Source organism: Corylus avellana, chromosome ca2 (genome assembly GCF_901000735.1).
Source record: "Corylus avellana chromosome ca2, CavTom2PMs-1.0".
Classification (NCBI taxonomy): Eukaryota; Viridiplantae; Streptophyta; class Magnoliopsida; order Fagales; family Betulaceae; genus Corylus; species Corylus avellana.
This window is the reverse complement of record NC_081542.1, coordinates 6350639-6376481: the sequence shown is the minus strand read 5'-3', so window position 1 is coordinate 6376481 and position 25843 is coordinate 6350639. Positions and strand designations below refer to the sequence as shown.

At 34.6% G+C, this 25843-nt stretch overlaps 2 protein-coding genes across 2 annotated transcripts in view; one reads left to right on the top strand and one right to left on the bottom strand.

Moving 5' to 3' along the window:
• LOC132168967 (protein BONZAI 3-like) overlaps positions 1-12004 on the top strand; it is a 14165-nt gene extending 2161 nt beyond the window's left edge. Inside the window, exons 2-16 of the mRNA XM_059580063.1 lie at positions 2846-2983; positions 3031-3179; positions 3286-3334; positions 4283-4339; positions 4658-4837; positions 4934-5068; positions 5182-5243; positions 5346-5442; positions 5534-5648; positions 5790-5866; positions 6894-7031; positions 8910-9074; positions 9156-9269; positions 9432-9528; positions 10618-12004. Coding sequence (XP_059436046.1) covers positions 2846-2983; positions 3031-3179; positions 3286-3334; positions 4283-4339; positions 4658-4837; positions 4934-5068; positions 5182-5243; positions 5346-5442; positions 5534-5648; positions 5790-5866; positions 6894-7031; positions 8910-9074; positions 9156-9269; positions 9432-9528; positions 10618-10736 — 1692 coding nt within the window. The 3' untranslated portion in view covers positions 10737-12004. The remainder of the gene's footprint in view (positions 1-2845; positions 2984-3030; positions 3180-3285; positions 3335-4282; positions 4340-4657; positions 4838-4933; positions 5069-5181; positions 5244-5345; positions 5443-5533; positions 5649-5789; positions 5867-6893; positions 7032-8909; positions 9075-9155; positions 9270-9431; positions 9529-10617) is intronic.
• A 2728-nt stretch (positions 12005-14732) lies between these two features.
• LOC132170864 (long chain base biosynthesis protein 1-like) lies at positions 14733-24492 on the bottom strand. The gene is made up of 14 exons (XM_059581996.1): positions 24265-24492; positions 23823-23985; positions 21651-21886; positions 21458-21552; positions 20160-20251; positions 19825-19918; positions 19652-19724; positions 19384-19516; positions 17760-17934; positions 16325-16465; positions 16139-16234; positions 15833-15974; positions 15273-15400; positions 14733-15167 (listed from the first exon to the last, which is right to left on the bottom strand). The coding sequence occupies exons 3-14, from the start codon at positions 21799-21801 to the stop codon at positions 14997-14999; spliced, it is 1491 nt and encodes a 496-aa protein (XP_059437979.1). The 5' UTR covers positions 21802-21886; positions 23823-23985; positions 24265-24492; the 3' UTR covers positions 14733-14996.
• Positions 24493-25843: the final 1351 nt, after the last annotated feature.

Genomic DNA, 25843 nt, shown 5'->3' with positions numbered 1-25843 from the left:
TGGCCATCCACCGAATAAACCCCTCCTAGTTCCTACAAGCCAAGGACTATTACATTTATTCCAAAGATTGTACCAAATACTTTTTGAGAATGAGCAACAAACAAAAAGATGGTTAACATTCTCTTCGCCCAACCCACATAAAACACATTTCGTCTCCTTGAGAAAGCCAATAGCAACAATTTTATCTTGGGTATATAACCTTCTTCTAATTGCAAGCCATATAATAAAAAAGTGGCGAGCAATGATTTTACCAGGACACACAAGATTGTTCCAGAACACCTCAGGACCGTAATCCCCAAGCTCTCTTAAGCCCGCTTAATTGAGAAAACGCAACTAGGGATTGTCAACCAAGACACCTTATCCCGAACAATGCCCTCTTAGCTCCAAAATCTTCCTCAAAGACTAAGAGCAATCTCTTAGAACCCGACATCCTAGAAACTCCTATTTTTTAGAACATTTGAATTAACCTAACCAACCAAGTAGAGATACCACTATTGGAGCAAAGGCACACACGTTTCAACATTGTCGCCTTATTCCACTACTACAAGTTTTTAACTCCAAGAACACTCTTTCTTCGGAAGGAAAATAGAGTTCCTAGCCACTTTAGCCCATAAATTATTAAGCTCACCTCTTTTCCGTAAGAAAGACATGGGGATATACTTCACTTGTCCAATAAGTCCTTTGAGAAGAATAAAAAGGGGGGACCAGAACACTTGCATGCAAAAAGAATGGAATTAATCAACTGAATCATTCCTACATAAGAGAGGGCTTTGTATGCCCAGCTCTTAGCCTTGGTTGCAATCTTCTCAACCGACACTGCATAATTATCCTTCTTCAATCTGGAAAAAGTTAGAGAAATCTTGAAATACCTCACTAGGAGTTTACCTTCTTGGTACCCAAGAATACCCAACATCTTATTTTTGATAGACACTGCAACTCCGCAAGTAAACAAACAGCTCTTATCAAAGTTAGTAGCCAACCTTGATATCCCTAAAACGATTCAAGCACTCCTTGACCATGACAACTGAGTTTATCTTACCCTACATAATATTAGTAAGTCATCAGCGAAACATAGATGAAATATTTTCTCCTATGGCACCTCCAAGGGAATCTAAACTAGGCCGTCTTAGTCATTCTATCCATGAGCCTTGAGAAGGCCATCATCACCATAACAAATAGATAAGCCGACATAGGGTCACCTTGCCTAAGGCCTTTACTCCCAGGGAAGAAACTCTTAAGCTTTCCATTAATACAAATAGAGAACTTAAATGTAGTGATACATTCCTCAATCCAACCATAACCACATGGATTCTATCCGTCCTAAAAATCGGTTAGGTTTTGGCCTACCGACTTCATGTTGACAAGGAATCGTTTCGACTTTTTCGGCCAATCTGTTAATAGGTGGTCGGTTAAGTCGATGAATTGTCGATTAAAATTTTTATGTTAAGATTTATAACTTCTTTATAACTACATAATTAATAAAGCATATGCTTTAGAAATGAAAAGAAAAAGTAAATTCATGGAACATGGACGAAAAAGACAACCACAAATCAGCTGGACAAAGACACGAAGAAAACCTACCAGATAAAATTCACTCGAAAAATTGGTTAGGTCGGTTAATTGTCGGTCAACCGACAAAAAAAAAATTCTACCGTCTACCGAACTGAACCGATGTTGAAGCAGTATTTTTATTCCGCCTACCGACTGCCAGAAGTCGGTTGTCAGTCGGTGATGGTTCGGTGGCTGTCAGTAGGCGATAAACGGTTAATCTGCCCAACCCTATGACAATGAGGTATTAATCTTAGGACCATCTTCCTTGGAAACATAAACAATTTTTCTTTTGCCATGTAAACTCTTAATAGCTCTGAAAAAATTTGGTGTCGTGGTTGCCTAAATTAAACCACTGGACCCAAGAATTTTGCTCAAAAAAAGCCCTGCTAAGATACCCATACCCCTTAACAGCATTAACCTTTGCTAGGTTTAGATATGAATCCAAAAGGGCCGAGCTAAAGCTACCCTGGATATTCTTCAAATGTTTTGCTTTGCCGAAGCTTCTCTACAGTTAATTTCAAAAATTGGGATAAAGCTTTTGTTAGTGTGCTGTGGTCCATTTTCATCTTTCTTTACTTTGAAATGTGAGTTTGTTGGCTTTGATCCACCTTGATAATCTCTATGCTTAGCAAGGTCTTGGAATTTATGATCCAAATCACACTTACAATTTTTTTAATTTAAGAACTGTAGTAGAATATATCTGGATTGTTAGCATATGTCTGAACACAATTCTCAGTTGATGTATTTTGTAGTCAATGATCAGATTTTATGGCTTTCATGATATTCAAGATTTTGTACTTTTTAATTAAATATATGCCATGTGTGAGTTGCCTTTTAGATACAACCAAAATCGAGGGGAAATTACGTGCGAAAGGTGGATTATCAGGGGTTAAATGAGCATGCCAGCTAGTAATCACTTTATAATTTAGCTGATGACAAAGTCTACTTTTGTTTATATAGTTTGTTAGTATCTAAGGGGTATTTGAGGAATTTGCTGGAAATTTAGCCTTGCTTTTAAGTGGGTTTCGATGTAGTTGTTTTATATAATTGTTATGGGTTGGACTATTTTATATATGGAGTAATAACTGTCCTAGTAAGTTAGGCTAATTACTTTAGGATGATGAAAGCCTAGAGCCCTGGTAGCTTTAATGTCTAATGATTAGGAGGTCATATGTCTTGCATTGTATCGGGGGGACTTTTTCAAGCAATGAATGAACTTTAAATTTGAAGATTTTCTCTCTTCACATTAACCTAGAAGTTATTCTGTAACTTTTAGAACTTCCCTCTCATGTAGCAAGCTAAAGTATTACACCATTTTGTCAGTTCTGATAAAGGTGCTTGCCTGTCTGAAGGTCTAAGTTCGTCAATCCGCGATAGTTTGTTTCTGTGCTTGTATGACATGCATTCATGTGGCGAGGCTTCTCATACTCTGGTTTAAGCTAAAACATAATTTTTTTTTTTTTTTTTTTAATAATTCAGAGTGATCCCATGGCTGTGGTGTATGCAAAGAAAATAGACGGAAAACTGGAGGAGTTAGGTCGCACTGAAGTTATATTGAATAGTTTGCATCCTGCATGGATAGAAAAAGTTACAATTGCATTCCAATTCGAGATTGTACAGCCATTGGTGTAAGCTTTACAAATTCCTTTAAGTGCTTAGCTTTGCGGAGATATTGTAAGTCATGGTTTAATTTGACTGCTTGACTCATGTTTGCCTTCTTTCTTTTGGTTCCAGATTTCATGTGTATGATGTTGATACAAAATACCATAATATCCCTGTGAAGGTATATCATGGCTTCTGCTTTTAAGTATCTGTCATTTTGATTCATATTTTGTAGGTTATGTTTGTTCAATTATGATTTTGTACTAAAAACAAAAAATAAAATAAAAAAAATTATGATTTTGTACTGATAATAAATTTTACAAAAAAGTGTACATGCTGTGTTACTGAGGCGTCTCTGCCAACCTTTAAGTGCTGAATACTGCAACAAAATTCTTTTGTGTAGTATGAAATGTGTGTTGACCAGATGACACTGTATTTTTGCATGTCTACTAAGTGCTAATTTTGTTGAGATGTGGCCAAAAACATCGACGTGGATGAAAGTAATATGTTGACAATTATTATAAATTGTGATGCCAAGTGTGGTATTTTTAGCAGTAGCTTTATGTGCAGTCATACGTGGTATTACTGCATAACCTGTAAGATCTAATGGGAAAGCACATGCTAAAAATAAGGAAACAATGATCTTATTTGTATGTTGTATTTTACTGTATCAAAATAATTATGCTGTATTAGTTGCTGCCGTCAACTTCGCCATGATACAGGCAATAAGTTACACAAGGAATGAGAAATGAAAGTGAAGGAAATTTTAATCCATAGTTCTGACTTATGGTAATTCGTCCCAAGTGTGTAATGCATCTTTTATTGACAAATAAACAAATTTGATTGGTTAACCATATCGATTATTGAGATTAGTGAATGACTACTTTCAGAAGATTTTTTCATTTTTTAATCATATTCAGATGTCACGAAAGAAAGCAACTTATGACAGAACTGCAGATAAAAATGTTGAATTATAACCAGGAAACATAGGGGAGATTATACAATTTTTAAATTGTTACCATTTCGTCCTGAATAATTTAACAAAATTTGTTGATGGTGAAGTTAGTTTAAAAATTTTATTCCGTTGTACTTGTCTGAAAAAATAAAAAATTATTTTGTTTTGTTGTAGACACTGAAATTGAAGGATCAAGACTTTCTTGGAGAGGCAACTTGTGTTCTATCAGAGGTATCAGTTGGGATTATTGAGAGTACTTGACGCATTTTCATTTAGCCAGTGAAATTTGAGTATAAAGTTACTTAAATTTTTAGTATTTCCTTAAAAAGTTTAACAGCAGAAAGACCAATATGAGAGCTGTTTCACCATAATGATATTTTAAGATTTTATTACCATTGATACATTAAAAAAAAAAAAAAAGGATGTTCCAATGCTAACTTTTTCAAATTAGTGGCTTAAATTCTTTTAGAATGATTTGGTCATCATGTGCTAAACACTACTATTTCTCACCCACACCATTTTTCTCTTTCTCTTCTCTTTTCATCATAGATAGTGACCAAACAAAGTCAGAGTTTAACCCTAAATCTTCATAACAAAAATGGGAAAACGGGTTTGATGAACTTTGGGGCACTCACTATCCATGCAGAGGAAACAGTTGCTTCGAGGAGTGCTGTTGAGATGACATTCCGTTGTTCTCACTTGGATAACAAGGACGTATTTTCTAAAAGTGTATGTAATTGCAAAGCAGCTACATATTGAGGTTTTATATTACTTATACATACACCTGAGTGTTTCTGATTCTTAAATTTGTTCATTTTATTCTAGGATCCTTTTTTAAAAGTATATAGAATTGTTGAGAGCGGAGATTATGTTCCAATATGCAAGACTGAAGTGGTGAACAACAACTTAAATCCAACTTGGAAACCCCTATGCATGAGTATGCATCAGTTTGGAAGTAAGGTAAGCTTGTTGCTTTATGGTTCTTGCTCAAGTTAGATTATAGTTTATAAGAAGTTTTGTTATTTGATATCTAACAAAGATTCATGTGGGATGTGCACTTTAACTTGCCACAGGATAACCCATTAATTATCGAGTGCTTTGATTTCAACAGCAGTGGCAATCATGTGCTTATTGGGTAAGTCGATGTCTAGATTCATTCTAGTTTGTTTTAAAAATTTTCTTGTTATCATGGTTTAATCTCCGGCAAGTTATCAATGTTAAAATTTTACCTCATCAGTAAGATCCAGAAGTCAGTGGCAGACCTAGAAAAACTTCACAAAGAAAGAAGTGGTGCAAATCTTACCATAGCATCTTCTCATGATGGTCACGAGAAGGTACTGATTCATACTTGCAATAGAATGGTTTAAAAAATTTATTGTTACACTTTTTATTTTGTAGTTGCAGTTGCTTAACAAATCAATATAGGTGTTGAAGGGACAGCTGTTTGTGGATCAATTTTGTCAGAAGGAACAGTACAGTTTTCTTGATTACATTTCTAGTGGATTTGAGCTTAACTTTATGGTTGCTGTTGACTTTACAAGTAAATAATTTACATTCTAGAGGAGTTATTTAATTTAATTTTATTTGGGTACTAATTGAATTGTTTTTTTTTATTTTATATATATATATTTTTTATAGTTATTAATGTCTTGTCTTTGAATATTTTATTTCATTTGTCCAGGCTCAAATGGAAATCCTCGGAATCCGGAATCTTTACACTATGTTGATCCTTCTGGCCGGTTGAATTCTTATCAGCGGGTAAGGCTGCTTCTTCTCATGTTCTCAGGATAGTAGTTTGCTCCAAAACTTTTATAATTGTACTCTAAACATGAGAGGCAAGATTTTAGCCAATAATCTTTGGACTGAATTGCATCTCCTCCATATGGGTTTAATTCTGTGTACCCATATGGGTGCATGAGTTGTATGTTCCCAATATTATTGGATGTAAACTGGGCTCTCATGATTCATATGCATGTTACGAAACGATTTTGGTCTGATTCATGTGCACATCTGATTCATGTGTAAGCTAAATTCATGTGTAAACTGGGCTCTTCTCAATGCATGTAATCTCATTAATCATATGCCCTCTTCTGTTCTGAACGGGGCATCTCTTCATTCAATTTTATTTTCCAACTCACCACCGTTTTCCCTTCCTCCTAGGGTTTTAAGTTGTATTTGTTATACTCACAGCCTTGGGCCCAAATTTGACAAACTTGATCCACAGTTCACTCTAACACTCAACAAAAATAAAAGATAACACATGAATTTAGCTTTTCCATTGATTTGGTTTGTAGAGATGTGTTTTATACTGTCATTTTTTATGATTGTTAAATTACTACTATCCCAAAAGTTTAAGCTAATAAAAAATTATAAATTTAAATCACTCAACTAGTATTTTAATATTCCCCTCATGTATGGGTCAAATGTTTTCTCTCAATAAATGTGGCCTAACACATTAAACTTTTTTAAATTTAATTATAAGGTAGAGTGGAGTCAAGATTTGAATCAAAGACCTATTATGGTACCATGATAAATTATCACTTGTCTCAAAACTTGAACTAATTAAAAATAGTGAATTTAATGATTTAGTCATTATTTTAACAATGCATGTCATAACTTGATATGATCAAGCAGCTTTTTCACCGCTTGCAAAACATATGTAATTTTGAACATAAATAAGTTACATGTTTTGAAACTTATGTTAGACTTGTGCTAGCATATATTAAAAGAAATCGTCAGTGATTTCTTAAGTCATCGTCTGCTTGATTAACTAAATCATTTGCAGGCTATAATGGAGGTTGGAGAGGTCATTCAGTTTTATGATTCTGATAAACGTTTTCCCGCGTGGGGCTTTGGAGGAAGAACTTTTGATGGTACCATCTCACATTGTTTTAACTTGAATGGAAGTGCAAGCAGCTATGAGGTGAGAAGGGATGATTTCATATTTCTTTGCTTTGCTTGTTCATCTTTGAAGCAGCGTTTTGCCTAGCACAAGGGTGGCTTGATATATTATAATAAATTTTATGTAAAGTATAAAATTTATGGAATGTTTTTAAATGCTATTAATGGACGTTGCTTATGCAATATAGAATGTTTTCTTTAGTCGATTTGGGCTGTCTTGGGTTATGCTTAGAGAAGTAATCGACTTGTATGTTTGTTGGTTGACTGTTGGCAGCACTTAGAGTGCTGCTGTGGGGAAGATAGTGCCTTCGTGCCTTTTATAGTGTCTATAGAGGGGAAATTAATGTCAGAGGTTTTGAGGACCATGAGAGGACATTTGAGGATATTAAGTCCTTATTCTTCAAAACTCGGTATCTTTAGATAGCTGTTTTTGTTTCTCCTTTTACGATTAGTTATCATGATTTATTTATTTTTGCTCATTCTAACTAGGTGTTTTCTTTTATATACTTCCTATGTATTTGGGAACACATTACGCTTGTAATGATATCTTGATTACTTATAAAAAAAAAATGATATTAATAAGAATAGTACTTCACTATCTTAACAATGGGGCCTAGAGCAATAGCACCAAGAACCAAGACGTCTCTAGGCCCTATTAGAAACTTCTTGGTTCTTTGTGCATTTGCTCTAGGTTTACAAACCAATTTTGTCTTTGTATCAATGAATAGTATGGTTAGTTCATTTAATTTTTCTTGTGACATAATTGATCATAAATTTGTTTTATCAATTTTGGTTTTAAAATGCTTCTTTCACACAAGTAATTGGAACAGGTGTTATTAGCAATATTTTATAAGCAATTCATTTATTGAGAAAGAATCTAGAGTTTTAATTAGAGTATTAGTTTTTGTTTCGCGTAATTTCTTTTAAGATTTGTATTTCTGAATAAATATAAACCATCAACATTCGAAACTACGCTATGTTTGTAAAATGATTAACTCTTTAGCCACTTTTCAATATACTCCTAGTTAAAAATTCTTATTTCTTAAGGATCTTAAGCAAGCATCTCAATTGTTTACCTGTTGAGCCAGCCCCTTGTTAGCATATGCTAGTTGTTTCACACATGGATCACTTATTTTTATGTTTTTTATTGTAAGCCCTTTGCTGATTTTTTTTTTTAAAATGTAATCTAGTGCTACTCAGTCTTCTTCTTATTATTATCTCGTATATTGCATTGTGTTTTTGTAGCATAATTTCTTTTACTCATAATTCACTCTTAACAATATGCAAAACCTGGCTATGTCACCTTGTTTGTCCTAAATTCGATCTTTCTTGATTTTCTTCTTCTTATTGTTATTATTTTTTTAACGTTTATCCTCCTCCGCTACTTTTAATTATGATGGTCTTGCATATAATTTTTTCTGTTAGTCGTTTTCAACCAAATAAAACATTAAAAAAAAAAAAAACAAGAGTTTAAAAACCACATATACAACTAGCAATAATACATTCAAATACCCCAAAATCAAATGCATTAGTTTTGCCGTCAAAAAGGTTTTAAAAAGTTTTAGGGGGATCTTTATAAAAAATAAAAAAATAAAAAAAAGGTAAAAAATCCAATGAGACTCATGTGAATCAAATGGATTGAGTGATCTCCCTACACACTTTGTGACATTATCACATCTCATAAATCGTATGATTGACATGTTGTATCCTACATTACACTTACCTATGTGATACAACTAGTAGATATGGTATAGAAAATGATAAGAAACTGAGAAACATCATAAGATACGTATCATGCATTGTAAGTTTTTAACAACCTATTAGTGTAACTTGTTCGAAGACTAAACACTGCATTTTCATACTCTAGTCGTAACAGTCAGCTACTTTCATTTTTTAATAGGTCGAAGGAGTTGAAGGCATCATGGCTGCTTATTCAAGTGCTCTACATAATGTTGCTCTGGCAGGGCCCACTTTATTTGGACAAGTGATTAATACAGCTGCGCAAATTACCAGCGAGTCCCTCTCATACACCAGCAACAAGTATTTTGTCTTGCTCATTATTACGGTAAAGATAATATTGACTTTATTTGATATCTCTTTCCATCAATTTGTTATTTCGTAACTAAATAACTGTCACCTTTTCAAGGATGGAGTCCTTACAGACCTTCAAGAAACAAAAGATGCTTTGGTGAGGGCATCTGATCTTCCACTGTCGATTCTTATAGTGGGAGTGGGAGGAGCAGATTTTGGACAAATGGAGGTATACCATCATTTTCATAAATTTAACAACCTTTACATTTCTTTGAATACTTTGTTAGCATTACATCCACGTTATTCAACTTTCTTGTGCTAGGGATGTTGGCATTTCACCTTTTTGAAATTTCTCTTGAATCAATATTTGTTCTTACTTCTTTTTTGACAGGTCCTTGATGCAGATAGTGGACAGCGATTAGAGAGCTCTACAGGTCGTGTTGCTACGCATGACATCGTACAGTTTGTTCCAATGCGAGAAGTGCATAGTGAGTACATAATGGCATCTGTTTGTCTCTACAAATCTTTTCATGTTACCTTTAAAAGTTTCCACTTATTGTAACTGTGTATTCACAAGTTTCTCCCAGTCAGTAATGCATTCTAAATGCATGATGAGTTAGCAGGTCAAAATAAGTTTACCATGTGTTATAACTCATATAGAGGACTGTTTCTGCCTCTTATAAAAAACCCAGATGGATACTAGGCAGTGCAAGTTCAGAATGGAATATGCCTCCATGCAGACGGAAGACCTTGCCATTCAAATTGAGATCAGCTCGATCCAATTAAATCATGGATTTGGCCCAAACTCATTCTCATTCCATCTCACCTTTTAATAAAAGAAGGAAAATAAAAATTAAATAAATGAAAGAAAACATAGAATGGATAATGGCAGTAGGTTCTTCCAGTGAGATAATTGTTAATTGGTTGAGTGTAGAAAGGATAGAAGCGTGGTTTGAACTTTGAAAATGTTGACAACAGGGATGTTGCATGTAACTGCGGTTGCCACTGCTTTCTTTCTTCTTTCTTTGGCTAGGTTGTCGAACTGTCTCTCTTAACACACTCCACAGCCGTCTTTTGCTTAAACTTTTGGACACCTAGGCTAAATGGAATCTCTTCCTCCATAAACAAGGAGTGAAAGATGAGTATGAGATTCATCATTCCCATTTGAACATCGGAAGAGCTCTAGTCTTTTTTCTTCAATACACTCAATCTTTGAATAGCTGCTTTTGTTTTTCTTCTTCTAGCTTAGCTAGGTGTTTTTTCTCTTGCCACTTTCTTGTGACTTAGGGGCACCTAACACTTTTAATGATATTTCGATTAATTATCAAAAGAAAATCCCGTTTGGATATTTGAGTCCTATTTACCTACCAATAAATAACTAATAATAAACAGGGTATGAGTTTGTCAAATATTGGTGCATATCTTCTCTCTTCTCTTTTATCATATGTTTGTGCGCATTATCTTTTGAAACAATCGGCACGAACGATTGGCTTATTTGTTTTTCTCATTGCACCTTCTTTTTTGGCCTGAACCTCTTCATTGTACTTAAACTAACAAAATTCATTTGGTCTGTGCAGGTGGGCAGATTTCTGTGGTGCAGGCTCTTTTGGAAGAGCTACCTGGACAGTTTTTGACCTACATGCGGAGTAGAGACATAAAGCCACGCTCTTCCCATGTAGCCCAAACCTCTGCTTAACTACATTTGCCAAACCACATATACGTTGATTGTCAGCAGTAATTAGGGTTTTTAGCTATTCATCCAAAAAAAAAAAAAAAAATTAGGTTTTTGTTAGGGGTTTAATAATAGAGGTATTTTATGATTAAAATACCTTAGGATAATATGTTATCTTTATAGATAACATTAGATTAGAGATTAACATTTAAATATTAGAGATAAGTATTATCATTAGAGTAGTTAGTATAATTTAAATATTAAGGATAAGTATTATCAGTAGTTTATTTTAGTTAGTCTTTTATTTTACTATGCATTGTAATTGTCTATTTAAAGACATCAAGCTCAAGGATAAGAAAATTAATTCCAAACCTTGAGTTTGAAAAGGGCTTTTTTAGGTTTTCTCAAAACTTAAAAGGTCTAGGTTCCCTTTGAATCTAAGGTCTAGGTTCCCTCATAACCTATAATCTATCCCGTTACGTATTCACGTAACATTTGGTATCAGAGCCAGGATCTTGTTCAATGGCGAATCCAAGGCTGGATCAACTTGAGCAGCAGCTTGGTAACTTCATCACTATGGTTGAAGGCTTTATGAAGAAGATGGAAGAAAATAATGAGAGGATTCAAAAAAAAATTGTCTGCATTGATTGCCAAATTTGGCGATGGTTCAGCTGATAACAATGATGAACTTCATTGCTACGAGCAGCCACAAATGATGCTACCGCCATATCTCATGCTATCACTATATTCCTAGCCACCGTTGGAGTCCCAACCAACCAAAACCATCCACAACGTTGTCAAATCGCAAGACCCATCGCAATGTCATTACGTTGCATTGTCAATTGTAAAATAGCAAAGGCAGGATTGTAAAACAGGAAAGGCAGGATGAAATGAAGGAATGTTCACCATTGTACGTAGCCAAAACAAGGCAACCATGTCCACCCTATGCTCCATTGCAAGCGCCTCGTCGCCATCCTATATCACAGAACAACAGGCAGTCTAATGTTCATTGGTAGCGGCAAGTGATTGGGCTTGTGCAAATTTGGACGCTTGATGAGAAAGAATTGATCCCACCTCTTGAACGGCCACCAAGGGAACGCCTGAAACGAGTAACGAAGGAAGAAAAGAATTTTTAGACCTTGAGGACAAGGTCTCCTTAAGGGGAATGGAATGTTAGGGGGAATGGAATGTTAGGGGTTTAATAATAGATGTATTTTATGATTAATATCAAGAAGCTATGATGCTACATATTTTGGGAAAAAAGGAAATGAAAATATATTTGATTGCTTCTACACTTGTGGAGTTGTGTTTCTTGCAATATACACATGAATTTAATACGAACATTATCTTTGTATTCTGCTCATAAGAAATATTGATGGGTTGCGGGTGGTTTCTCCAGATTGAATCATCTTCTTTTTTTTTTTTTTTTTTTTTTTAGATTGAATCATCTTCACTACTCTGTGGAAGTTCCTAAAAGATATCACAGCGATACCCAGGGTTTCAAGATTATAGCAAATTAAAACGAAAACATAAACAAAAAAAATTGTAATATTTAAAACCCAATTATTATTATTATTATTATTATTTGATGATCTGGTATTGATGATTGCTGGTGGTTTCTCCGGGTTGGATCGTCTTCTGAATTGATATCACTGAACTGTGGAATGCCCATTGACAAATCCAGTTCAAGCAAGTTAAAATAATGTGTTTATCTATATCCTAAGAGTAATGCTGTATAGTTTATACGCATATTTTTATCTTACAATTATTTCACAATTATATTGTTAACAATTTTAATTATTCCTTAGAATTTGTTTAATTAAAAATTATTTAAGATTTGATTGAAATTATCATCTCATCGGGATAAATATGAAATAAAAATTAAATTTAGCATTACTCGTACGCTAAATTGTACCAAAAAAGAGTTCAAAAAGCTAGACGTACGAATCTACAATATTATTATTATTATTATTATTTTCGATGTTGAGAAGTGGAGTAATTAGTAAAAGACTAAAGTACAACAAAACCGAAGTCAGATGATTACAACACGAAAATTGCAATGAAAGTATCATAATTTTTTATGTCAAAACACTTTCCCCCCAAAAAAACTCTTAGTAATGCCACACAGTGAGTTCAAAGGCTATGCTTTATGAAGCATGGTCTCCACCCAATTGAGACAAGGATAGATCGATGTATGCATTTGTTGCACTTGGAAGATTAGAACTAGTGGTGCATGTATGTTATGATTTATGCATTCTCTGTGGACTGATCAAAAGTCAACAACCCTTATACAATTAGACTGTTGTAAAGTGTTTATAAATCTTTGAATCAATTTTTATTAAAAAATCTAATAAATCCAATGGTTTATAAGGACTCCATGTCAGCCAAGTTAAACAAGAATTGTATAAAAATTGAGTTACTCATATATATATAAGTGAAATTACATTTTTGTTTTATATTTTTAAAAGGCAGGCGTAATATATATATATATATATATATATATATAGCAAAAAATCCTCTTCTCTTTTTATTTTCTTTAAATTCCAAGGGGGTAGTTTGTTGCACAAATGAAGCCATTAGTGGGTTACCACACAACATCAGATCACTTAGCAGGAAGTGAAACAGACGGAGGCAATCAATAAGAATGAACGGCCATGGAGGACTCAGCTTCAAACAAAATAGTTTTCTCCTTTTAGCACTATAAATAGATCAATAAAACATAAATCTCAAAAAAAAAAAAGAAAGGGTAAACAAGAAGAGGAAAAACGATTATTATATTAGACGCTTAGATAAGATGAACGGCTGAGATTTATGAATTTGAGAATCTCAAATTTAAAGGGAATTCTAGGGATCTCAATCTGACTCAAGAATGGAAGAAAATGATGAAGAGTTTGGTGAAGCAGAGTTTGAATAAGAATATGGAAATGATAACATGACGAGCCAATATTGTTGCAGCCTGCAGACTCTTTGAAGCTGAAGGCTCTTGTAAGAGCTTGCCTGATTGAAAGTTTTTCCAAGCTTCCATGAGATATGATTTGAGAAGCATTTGTGGGAAAATTGATGTTTTTCCATAGGGGGGAGGAGATGATCATCAACTCCTTACCTTGGAGAAGTATTCCTTCGAATGAAAAACACTCTTTAAAAACACAAAACTTGTTTTTACCTTTATATCATACCAGAACACTCTTTCAAATAATAAAAAATAAAGAAAAAACTTCAAAACACATTAACAAACAGAGTCTTTTCGTCTTTTTGTTTTGTTTTGTTAGGTGTTAGGTATTATCAACTAAAAGGGTTAATGATATTAAATACCTATTCTAGCAACTAACTAAAACCCCACATTAGTTCAATCAAGTCTTATAACAAACTCCATTTTGTTTTTGTTTCCTATCTACACTTTCTTTAAAGGCAATTAATTAAACCCAGGAATCGAACTTCATTGCTCAAACAGTTCCCGATACCCATTAGGGAAAAAAGAAATTTGCAGGGTCAATTATGATAGTTTCAAAAGAAATTGGTAACTCCTTTGAATTGTAGAAACTCATAGAGAAAGCTCAAACAGAAAAGAAAGAAATAACAAACTGAGGCACCAAAATATTCTGTACTGGTTGTATGTCAAGTTATATAGATTCAAATACAACCTTTGGTTTCAGGAGGGATTGAAATCTCAAAATCTCCAATAACACACCGTGAGAACTCACATGAAACTTAACCTGCCCAATATTTGTTTTTAAACTGCTCGACCATCTACTCGGACAGGTAGATTGCTTTTGTATGTTGAACTTACAAAAATATATAAGTAATAATTGGCAATCCAATGAAAGTGCAAACAAGTTTAGAAGTACTTTCTAAATCTTATTTGAAGTAATTCAACATAGCCTAATCAAAGTGGCACTTAGAACTCGGAGTTGAGTCCACAAGGAATGCAGTTTTTCAGAATGCATCCACAGCAAAGGTATTGCAAGTAATCATCTTTTCCTCGTCTTCATTAGGGGGGGGGGGGCTACAATTACAAGTATAGGAGATCCGGAAGAATTCAATAATAATCTCTACATTTGTTACAGTCCAATGAACAATCAATATCCCAATTCTAAACCCACGCATGACACTTCCAAGTTTGTATTAACCGTACTCAAAGGAGTTACAGAGCAAAAACTGCAATTCTAAGATAATCAAACAACGATCACTACATAAATTATCAAAATCGTCTAACAAATGGAGGCCATCTAAACAAGCCTACAAAGGTCGAGCAGGTTCACACAGATTTGACATGCACCACTCAGTTTAACTCCTCAACACCAATGCCGCAACTCTTTTCAATGATGCAGATGCCTTCCGCAGATCAGATTCTGAATGAGCAGCAGAAACGAACAATCTAATTCCAACCGCCAACCGGCATTTATCTATTGTTGATCTTTTGGATGCCACCACAAATATGTTGTCTTCCTTCAAAGCCTGAAAAGAAAAAAAGATAAAAAGGCATTCAATAATAAGAAAATAGAAACTAAAGAAATTGATTTGCCTAAATTGTGAATATAAACCAGATAACTATTTTCTTACTCGATCAGCAATATCTTCAAGAAGAATTAGATCATTTTTCATGGAACCTGTTGACTTCTCTAATTTAAGAAAAACGATGGGGGATTCCACATTACTTGCTATCGAGAGGCCCGGTATATCTGACAATCCTGCAGTCACAAAATATATTGAGATCAAATAAGTGTTGAGGCAGCTTTTAGAAAGCATGTCATTTTTGCTTTAGGTTGATTTTGGTATATCATATGTATAGAACAAAAAATTTGGTGTTTAATGGATTTAATATGAAGAAACATGTATCCAAGACATATATCTACATTGAGCAGATTTTCTAAAAGGTATAACTGACTGGTAAATCCATACGAATATTACCAGTGGCCTCACAGCCCTAATGCAACCCATTATAAAAAGGATGTCAAGTCTGACAAAGCTTATCACTCTAAAGGTAATCTGGTAATGCCCTATCAATGGCTGTTTCATGTACCTATGCATTACTGAACTAAAAAACTTTCAGCACCCAATGTAAGGTATTTTTATTGTTCACAAATATATTGAAGCCTGTTTAGCAGCAAAATAGAACCAACCTTTCCATAATAGAGCAATGTTTTCCTTCAGTTTCTTTAACAGAACAGGATTTTCCTCCAGGACATCAATGGCAGTTATTGCAGCACTCGCAAGATAGGGGGGCAAAGAAGCAGAGAAAACATATCCAGAACTGCTTAATCGCTGCCAACAATTAGCATAGACTGAGACATTAGTACTTTAAAGACAGGAATATATATGAAAATATAATAGTGACAACAATTTTGTTTGTCTCGTTAAGACTTCATCCTATCAACACAATAGTTCATTTACAAGAATGTCATTCCTTTGATATACAATTTGCATACTTGGTGATCAATGACTCTGGCACTTCCAGTACAGAATCCTCCTTCTGTGGCTAATGCATGTCCCATTGCAGCAGTTACAATATCTATCTTCTCAATCTGCAATGCCAGACCACCATCAATCACAAACAGCAATTGGGTCAATTTACTTTTAGAAAAAAGGGGGTTGGTTAACCTTTCAAAACATACCGGGACCCCATAATATTCAGTGAGACCTCTTCCAGAACTGCCAAGCACACCAAATGAGTTGCTCTCATCCAATAAAACACGAAACCGATATTCCTCCTTCAATCTAATGATCTCGTCTAAGGGAGCTATTTGGCCAGAATTCTGTAAATTTTGGAATCAAGAAATCAAGTCAGTCAAAGAAAAAAACAAAGGCAGTGACAAATATAGCAAGGTGGATTTGCAAGCAAAGAATTAACACTGATATCATTAGTAAGACAAGTTTGAGAGCAATGGTCATTTCTTCACGCAACATGTTGTATCAAAAGTCCAATTAAAATTGTCATAGTTGATTCCAAATATACAACCCTCTCTCCTTAGGATTGAACTAAGGGTACGTTTGGTACGAGAAATTATTATTCCATTAAGAAAATGAATAGCTTTTATTGAGAATGGAAGAAGGAATAATGAAAGAGCATTTCCAAGTGTTAGAATATATAGTAAGGATTCTATCTTATCATATATATACTCAAACACCAAGGTTATTCAGTTCAATTTCACCCTTTTCTATTCCTAATAAAAGCTATTCATTTTTCTTAATAGAATACTCATTCCGCATACCAAATGTGCCCTAAATAAATTATATAGGAAAAGGAAAAGTTTGGCTTTGAAATCTAACAAAAAGGAAGAAGATTGCTAGTTTTAAGAGGTGACTAAACTTCTGAAAGTGGTAAAAAATAGTCTTAACTTCTGAAGTTACGAGGTGACTAAACTTCCGTAAAGGAATAGATTTCCAAATTCAATCTCGTTAAAATGGTACTTTGAGAATGACTAGAAGTGTCATTCACACAAAATTTCAAATTTTGAATGGCTGAAGTACCAGTGTAATGCATAGAGAGAACAATGTGCATCAACTTGGGCAGGGGAAAGGGGGGGAGGAAAGCAAAACCATGCCATCCTCTTGCTCACATAAAGAAATTGAAAATTAAGAAACAGTAACACAGAGAAACCACACTCAACCTTAGTTTATCAAGTTTGATCAAAACCATGGAGTTCCAGTAGCTAATGCAATCTCGTTCACTTGTATACATATAATATAAGTAATCATATATAGCACCTTAGCAGCATATATCGAATGATGAACTTTTAGCATTTATGCTTTGAGCATAAAAGCTATGTTTCTTTCAATTATGTCTGGAACTGGAGAAAAATGGCAAACAAGCCAATTAGAAAGATTGCATCATTTAAAAATACACTCATCCATTTGCAATTGCCCAACTTCCTTCTACTGCCAGAATTTATGCCATACATAAAGAAACTAACATCCTCTGCAGCATGCAACATAGAGCCAATACATCAAGGTGCCTCCTATGTTTGTTCACAAAGTCGAGCTCAATTGTTGTGTGAAAATACACAAAAGAGGTGAAATTTTGATATGCACAATGCACAAAAAGTTTACCTGGTACACAGCTTCAACAACAATGTAGCGCCGCAATTTCTTAGCCCGCTCATTCTCTGCAGTGACTTTCTCCAGCGTATTTCTTAGGGATTCCATATCATTGTGCTTGAAATACACGATTGTGCTTCTAGAAAGATGAAGGCCATTTTGTATTCCCCAGTGTACTCCCTCATCCCTGAAAAAGGAACAATTAAAGATACAAATTTACAGCAAAAATTTGATGCAAGCCATTTTAACAACAAAAACTCCTAATGTATGCTGGAATCTGAAAGGCAACAGGATAAATGTTGCAAGCAGCTATGTTAGGCTACTAAGACAGGACCCAAGGTTCGATGATATTCTTATATCAGCAAAATAAACCCAAGCAATGGTCACATTCATAATTACTTTCTTTTGAAATTCTATTCACCTCACTAGTCATTTTTAATTAATGGCCTAAACTACCACTTTAAGAGGCCCGATAACCCCTGTTAGGAATTTTTCTTTCAGGGAGGGGGAGAGCACTCGAGGGGATTTGGAAGGGTACCATATCCCCCTCAAAGCCCCTTTTTATCAATTCCCTCAAATTGGGGAAATTTGAAAAGAGGTGAGACCAAGTTTAATAAATTTGTTTATTCGTTTCTTTTTGTCTTGCATAATTTAATAAATTTTCAATGACATCTAAACAAACAATCATCACTAATCTCTCTCTCCTCATTGTCTATTTACATAATAACTTCTCATTTTCTATCCTTTCTACCCTGCAATCAAACAATGGGAGGAATACCTATTCCCCTCTCTCCTATTATTTATTAGAACTTTCAGACAACAGAAGGGATAACCATTCCCTCTTTTCTCCTCTTCTCCTCTTCCTCCCTTCCTCCTTATCCTCTCTTCTCCCTCAAAACTCCCGAACATAGGGTAAATCACACATGCTATGTAATTCTTACCACCCACCTTCATAACAATAACACATTGTGACCAAAGATTATGTTTCAATGCGATTATATAAAGTATGCAAAAGCAGAAAAACAGTTTCTCCTCCGACTAGGTTGGCTAGCTTTTTAGGAAAAATCATTTTTCTTTATAAAAAAAAATTCCATTTGATTCAGAAGTTTTGACGTCTGCAAATGAAAAGCAAAACTTGGACACATTCACGGTCCCCATTATTTTATTTACACCTGAATTTGCACCAACACTTTTGCCACCCCATTTCACCACCAATCATTGCTACTGTCTATAACATCCATCCCATCATTAGCATCTTGACACCTCAGTTGCCACCCCCAACATCATTCCCATCTTTGTCTCACCCACCACAAAGAAAAGCATCTCATTATCGACCATGTTGGAACCACAAGTGCATTTTTTTTGTTTTTCCAGAATTTACCATACAAGATTTTTCATCTTAGAATTACTTAATAAAAAAAAAATGATTTTCCTCGTAGAATTGATTTTAACACAGTAAAACTAGTTCCTTTGACAATAGATAGAAACACAAGGAAATTAATCCAAACGGAACCTAACTTTTATTTTTTTGATAAGTAAAGTTGTATATGCCAAAAGGCATAGAGGGAACCTATCTTTTATAGAACAGCCACAAAAACTAACAATAATTAAATAGTCAAAGATTATGTATACTCACACCACAATGATATCTCCTCTTTTGGCAAAAGCTGGAATTGCACTGAACATGGTGGAAAGTCCATAGGAATAGAGAATTGAATCAGGAGTTCCCAAAAACTTAGCTATTCTGGCCTCACAATCAAGGTGTACATCTAGTAAGAGGGGAAAATATAAAATAATTGTCAAAAGAAAAATGTTTTCCAAGAGAAGAACTGGGGCATGAGTTTTAGGAGGGAAGGGACCTCCAACCTGACTCATATGAAAGTAGTTTCAAAATTAACTCTTACCAATTGTTCCGTAGAACCCACGAGGACCACATGAACCAACACCATATTTCTCCAATGCAGTGGTACATGATGCCTGAGGTAAAATATTGCTATAAAGGCTATATTCAAACAAAGAAATTATCACAAAAGAAAAAAATATATATATATTAATAATAGGAACTGCATTTCCTCACAAGCAACTTCTCGTGTCCTATCAATCCAAGATAATTTGCCGAAGCAAAATTGACAACTTCTTTGCCATTGACTACTGTATGCGGCCCTGCAGCACTGCCAGAAGAAAAGGAAGCAACTTATGAGCAGTCAATACTCAATACCTTAAAGGTTTTTCTGAAACCCTTTATGGTTTTTATTCAAATGTTTGACTTACGAAAAATAATAAAGTCCACAAACGCAATTATATGTCCATACAAGACAATAATTTTTGTATGAAAAAAACATTTTATGGCCAAAGGCATTGTCTGACAAGAATTAAAGAAATCCTCTGCATAAATATTACAACTATTTTCACCTTTCCAACACTGGAGGTTCACTCTGCATCTCTTCTGTAAGTGGAGGAATGAGGGGTTCTGGAACCCATTCATCACAAAGCTCATCTATTTCCTATAAACATAAGGCACGGCTTTCATTAGTTTTTGGTCAAGAGAGCACAATCTACATAAGACTGAGGGATACAAGAACTAACAGAATACAAAGCATAAAAGCCACTCTAGAAGCATATATCACCACTAATAACTAATATATACCAAAGGTGGTTCATTAAAATAATCAGATGGAACTTTGTTGGAACCAGAGTCAGTGCGAGACAATGGTAAGTAGGAGGGCCAAACTGAATAAGTTTTGTAATTGATGGGATTAGATTTTATATGGCAGAACTTTGGGGGAGCAAAATCTGAATTTTTTAAAGGGAATATCTAATTTTGAAACTTTTGCAATACAAATCACAAAACTTGGATCTTGTTCCCTAGGTGAAAAAAAAAAAGAAAAAAGGAAAGGCACAAAAGCAAAAAATACATATAAATAGACATAGTGAGCATGGTGACAAATTCATTACATCTTATGCATTCAACTTTTACCAAGATTTCAGATTTCAACATAATTATAAATTCAGCCTGGATTCTACACCATATCAACATTTTCAGACATGTTAAGACTTATGGTATATATTTAAATGTTTTCAGGAAACTCACACAAACTAAACCAAATTCAATATTTTTTATTTTTTTCAAAGTGTTTTTCATATATTTTGAATTTAGCAACGGAGAAAAGAGTTATGTTCGTAAATGTTTAACAAAAAGGGCTACGTTTGTAAATGTGTTTTGGGAGTGTTTTTTGTTTTTAGTTTGAAAAATTGTTCTGATGTGACATAGTGAAAATAGATTTGAGTGTTTTGGATTTTAGGTGTTTTGTTAATGTTTTTATTTTGAGAATAAAAAACAAAAGAGAGAAGAAGAAAAGTTCAACAAAAAAAGCCTTAAGTCTCCAAAAAAGGTTTCCAGACACCGGCAGCAAATATAGTATTTTGGCACACCAATCATCATTAGGAAGAAATGTTCTACTTATTATATCTGCAAAAATGTGATTACCGAGTATTCTGTTCGAAGAGCATGATCAGCTGATTGTTGTTAAATAAAAGGTTTTGCTTTCAACTTGAAAAGTATATGCTAGTCATATCATATCGCGTCAACACTCAAGACTTCTCAACTTTAGTATGTTAAAGAAATACTAGAGCAGTTCAAGGGCCAATAAATCGATAAGAGCAAACTATCAGTCATGATAAAAAGTACACATTTGTACTGTCAAACAAACCTTCTTTGTTAAAGGCCTTTTAGGGGGCTTGTAACTTTTCTGGGAAAGTAGGAAAAGGATGACCACCAAAAGAAGAACTTCCACAAATAAATGCCCTTCAACCAGAAGGTAAAAAGAAAAACACAGTTAAATAAAGTATTACCAGCCAGAAGTGGACAAGGACACTGTTAGCTCTTAAGGTTTAAGAGGTTACCGCCAATCTGCACTCCAAAAACAACAGCTCGAGCAGAAGGTGCATCTAAAGCAAAAGTCACCCAATCTAAAGTGGTATTCACTATTTTCAAAACAGCTGATGCCATTGCACTGGATATCTCAATTTGGGAATTCAGAGAGGCTTCAAACATCAATCAATAGGCAACGATACTCACTTCCTGTAAGTACAATGTCTTGATACTCGTCACTGCAACAAAAGGCTTACAGACCTGGATCCTGCATATAGTTATGGTGATGTCCCAGTTGGTATGGTAGCAAAAACTATTATACAATAGACATCAAAACAAGATTATAAACAGAAAAAGACGGAACACACATCTGATGCTACACAGGTAGGTGACTGCATATATTGCATAATTTACATTCGTACAGAAGTTAAAATCATTTACAGATAGAGAACCATATTTTATATCATCAAAGCGGTCACCAAGAACCAGCAAATGTTGGCAAGGGTGCCATCCAGTTAAAAACTAATTTCAAATTATTCCACTCCTTATCTGCAGTCGGTATTTCATTCCTTTATCATGAGCCAAATTGAAAACTAGAAAAGGTAAAGATAGTTAAATGAATTATGATTTGTAGTACACCTCACTTGTTCTCATTGGTTTGCTTAAAGCAGTCCATCATGTGGCATGAGTCCTGCATAATTTCAGCATCTCTAGCTTTTGTATCCAATTTCCACTCGTTTTTTCATTAGTGAGTGTTTTCTTTCCTTTGCATGGCTTAGGAGCATTTTCATTTTCGCATGACTTGTAAGTGGCTCCAACATCGTTTTATGATTTTGATTTTGTCATGCTACAAGCCCATGTCACTTCCTTTTTTTTTTCCCCGTTGCACCCCCCTTATTTTGTTTTTGCTTAGGCTTGCCTTAGCTATTTCAGAAGTGTCTTCTTTTCTTCCTTACCCCTTTTCTCTATTTTTCTTTTTCTTTTTGCTTTGGTTGTAAGAAGTTTCAACATTTCTTTTCTTCAACAAATAAATTTCTGTGCCATTATTTTTTCCTTCCAACATTCTTTTTACAATCACCATCTCCTTATACTAACTTCTTCTTCTTCTTTTTTTTATCTTTTTGTACGTCAATTGCAATGGATCATAATCAAATTTGTAATCATAAAAGGCAGTTGACATTCATGGGAATGAACTTTGGAATGGACCATACTCTACTTCACCCAAGAAAAAGGAAGATGCCATTCAACCAGTGCCACTTACAACAATACCCAAAACGATTAGCAACTTAAGGAAACAGCCATTAGAACTCTCCAAAATGATAGCCCCCTATTGCACAAAGTTCATTCTTTTTTTTCCAACTTGTGATTCCATAACAATCTCCATTCATCTTGATACAAACTTCAGCCCACTTATAATAATTGAAGAACCAAACTTTGTAATCACATGAGATAAATCAAAATCAAGGTCTTTCAATGACTCCCAAAGCAAAGCATGGTGAGAATCCCCACCATCACTACATTTCTCTCGCTGATCAGCCTCAAGTAAGACAGTTCAATGTTCCCAAATGATCGCTAAGGAAACCACCAATCCCTAATCACCCTGGGTTACTTATAAAGCAACCATCAAAGTGAAGTTTCAGAGGAACGAAAGTTTCCAACTGGTTCCTCTCACCCTGGGAAGAACAAGGTGAAAGATTTGCCAGAGATGAAAGCCACAGAAACATCTATGAATCCTTAATTTTATTAGCACCAGGATGCACCAAAAAATATCGTCATCCCAACATTGAACTTACACCTAGAATATTTTCCTCAAGACATGCTGAGAGAAGACTATGAAACAGAATTACATATAAAAGAGAAATCCATACATATATAACAATGTTGTCAAGGACATGCCAGTAATTCGGAGTTGTTAAGTATCAAATGGGTGAAAAACATACAAGGCCATGTCCATTAACCCTTAATCTCAAATCACGTTAATGAAGATACAAATTGTCGATTCACCATCCTCTTCACATGTATATTTTGCGACTCAACCACAACAATTTTGGGTAAAAGTAAGCCTCTAACAAGATTTTCCATCATCCTAAGCAATTAAAACATATGTGAAGCATGTTCGAACATAAAAATCGATTGAACTCAGATTCAGATAAAGGAGCTGAATCGGACCGACTATACTAAACAAATCCAAAGAGATGAAATACCTGAATGGGACGAAGATGGAGTAGATGAGAAAATCCAAAGATTGAAGCTGCAAATCGCCCAAAAGCCAGTCCTTTCCCCGAAATTGGATTATAAGAGATATTGAAAGCTGGGAGAGAGTGCCTGATTGACCTCAGAGCTGAGAGTAAGGTAATTACGGAATACCTGAGCACACAAAAATAGATAAATTGAAATCAAAAGAATCGAGTTTGGCCCAAAACTGAAGTGCAAATTAGCAAATACTCGTAAACAATCAGCTCGGAATCCGTATGATTCAGAACAGAAATGGGAACCTTAATTTTACCAAATCGGCTAGAAAAACTAATAGGGAAAACCGAATTTGGATTATAATTCAAATAAATCCAAGAAAGAAAAAGAAAATCTAAAGAAATAAATCCCCGAGCATGGAGCTAAAGAGAGAGAGTGTGAGATGATCATCCTAACCGTAGAGCGAAACAGTTCGTACAGGATCCGAAGGTGGAGAGAGAGATCCAGATTCGCACGCAGATAGAAAGAGAGAGATTTGGAGGGGAGAGGTGGTGTGGGGGGGGGCAGATTTGCAAGGCGAAGGAGACGGGGATGTGAAGAGTGGGAAATCAGGGGAGACGATGGACCGTGGACTTGGAGGAGGACGAAGTAATACCTCCCTCTCCTTTCAATTTTTTTTTTTTTTTTTTTTTCTGATTTATAATAATAAGCTATTTGTGAGGTTGCTAATAATGTTATAAATCACCCTCACTATTATGCTGATATATATATATATATATATAAAATAAGAGAACGTACTCACTATCATTCACCAAATGCATAAAAAAACTATTAAAAACTTTTTTCTCTCATTTTCTCACGCATGCCTCTTTCGTTCATTTTCTATTTCTTTTAAGAGAAAAAAATAGAGAAATATTCGAAAAATAATATTTAAATGAAATAGTGAAAATAAATTGTTAAAATGATGATGTGTAAAGTATTTTTAAAATTTGGTATTTTTTTTTTTCTAATTGAAAATGGTAGGTCGAAAAAACTAATTGTGACTATCCTACTTGAACGGGATAAATATGAAATAAAATTTTAGTTTAGTATTATTTATATGATGTATCTTAAACATAAGAGTTCGAAAAGGACGTATGAATTTACAATATAATATATAAATTTTTTTTTTTGGATGTTGAGAAGTGGAGTAATTAGTAAAGTACAACAAAACCAAAGTAGATGATGACAACATGAAAATTGCAATGAAAATATTAGAATTTTTTATGTTAAAACACTTTTCCCCGAAAACTCTCAGTCCCATATACGGAGTTTAAAGCCTACATGGGAGATTATTATCATTATTATTTTTAATTAAGGGCCACGTCACATAGACTTTAAAGAGATATGAAAGATAATGAATAGGATTACTCTCCCTCCGCTATTACCCGCAAGATCTCGGGCTCCCTCCTTAGCACCTTTTCCTAAGTTTTGCCCTGTATTGCCTTTTTTTTCATCTTCTTTCATGAAGATGTCTCTAATTAGTTCTTTTATTTTATAGCATAGTCTACAAACAACGTAATCTTTCTTTTTTGGTAGACATGTTCGAACAAGGAAGGAAAAGGGAGGAGGGAAATTCATTTTATGAGGAGTTGTCTTCGGCCCATTGAAGTATCCTTTGGGGCAAACAACATAATCTCTTTCAGTAGACAAGACCAATGTTGCTTATGCTGTCTTTGACTGGGGTTTAATATTGTTGCAGGATTCTGAAAATATCCAAAAAAATCATCTGTCATTAATGATTTAGGTAATGGCTTGGATCTTGCCATTGGTTCTAAGAACCACGATCTTGGTGTACGCCCACACGGTCAAACCAAACGACTACTTCCATTTCCTCTTTAAACTAAACATTTGGGGGGACTACAGTCTACCCAATACTTGTGCAGTAGTAAGTTGTGCAGATTTACGTGGATAAATCAAAGCCATTGGTTTAACATCTACGACTACCCTACTACCCTAGAGACAATGATGGATCGATCGATGTATGCGTTGTTGC

Coding starts and splice junctions, on each gene's coding strand:
- LOC132170864 (XM_059581996.1), bottom strand. CDS start 21,801: ATGTTTGAAGCCTCTCTGAATTCCCAAATTGAGATATCCAGTGCAATG. Junction 19,725..19,824: donor TAGGACACGAGAAGTTGCTT/GTGAGGAAATGC, acceptor ATTTTACCTCAG/GCATCATGTACCACTGCATT. Junction 19,517..19,651: donor TGGGTTCTACGGAACAATTG/GTAAGAGTTAAT, acceptor CCCTCTTACTAG/ATGTACACCTTGATTGTGAG.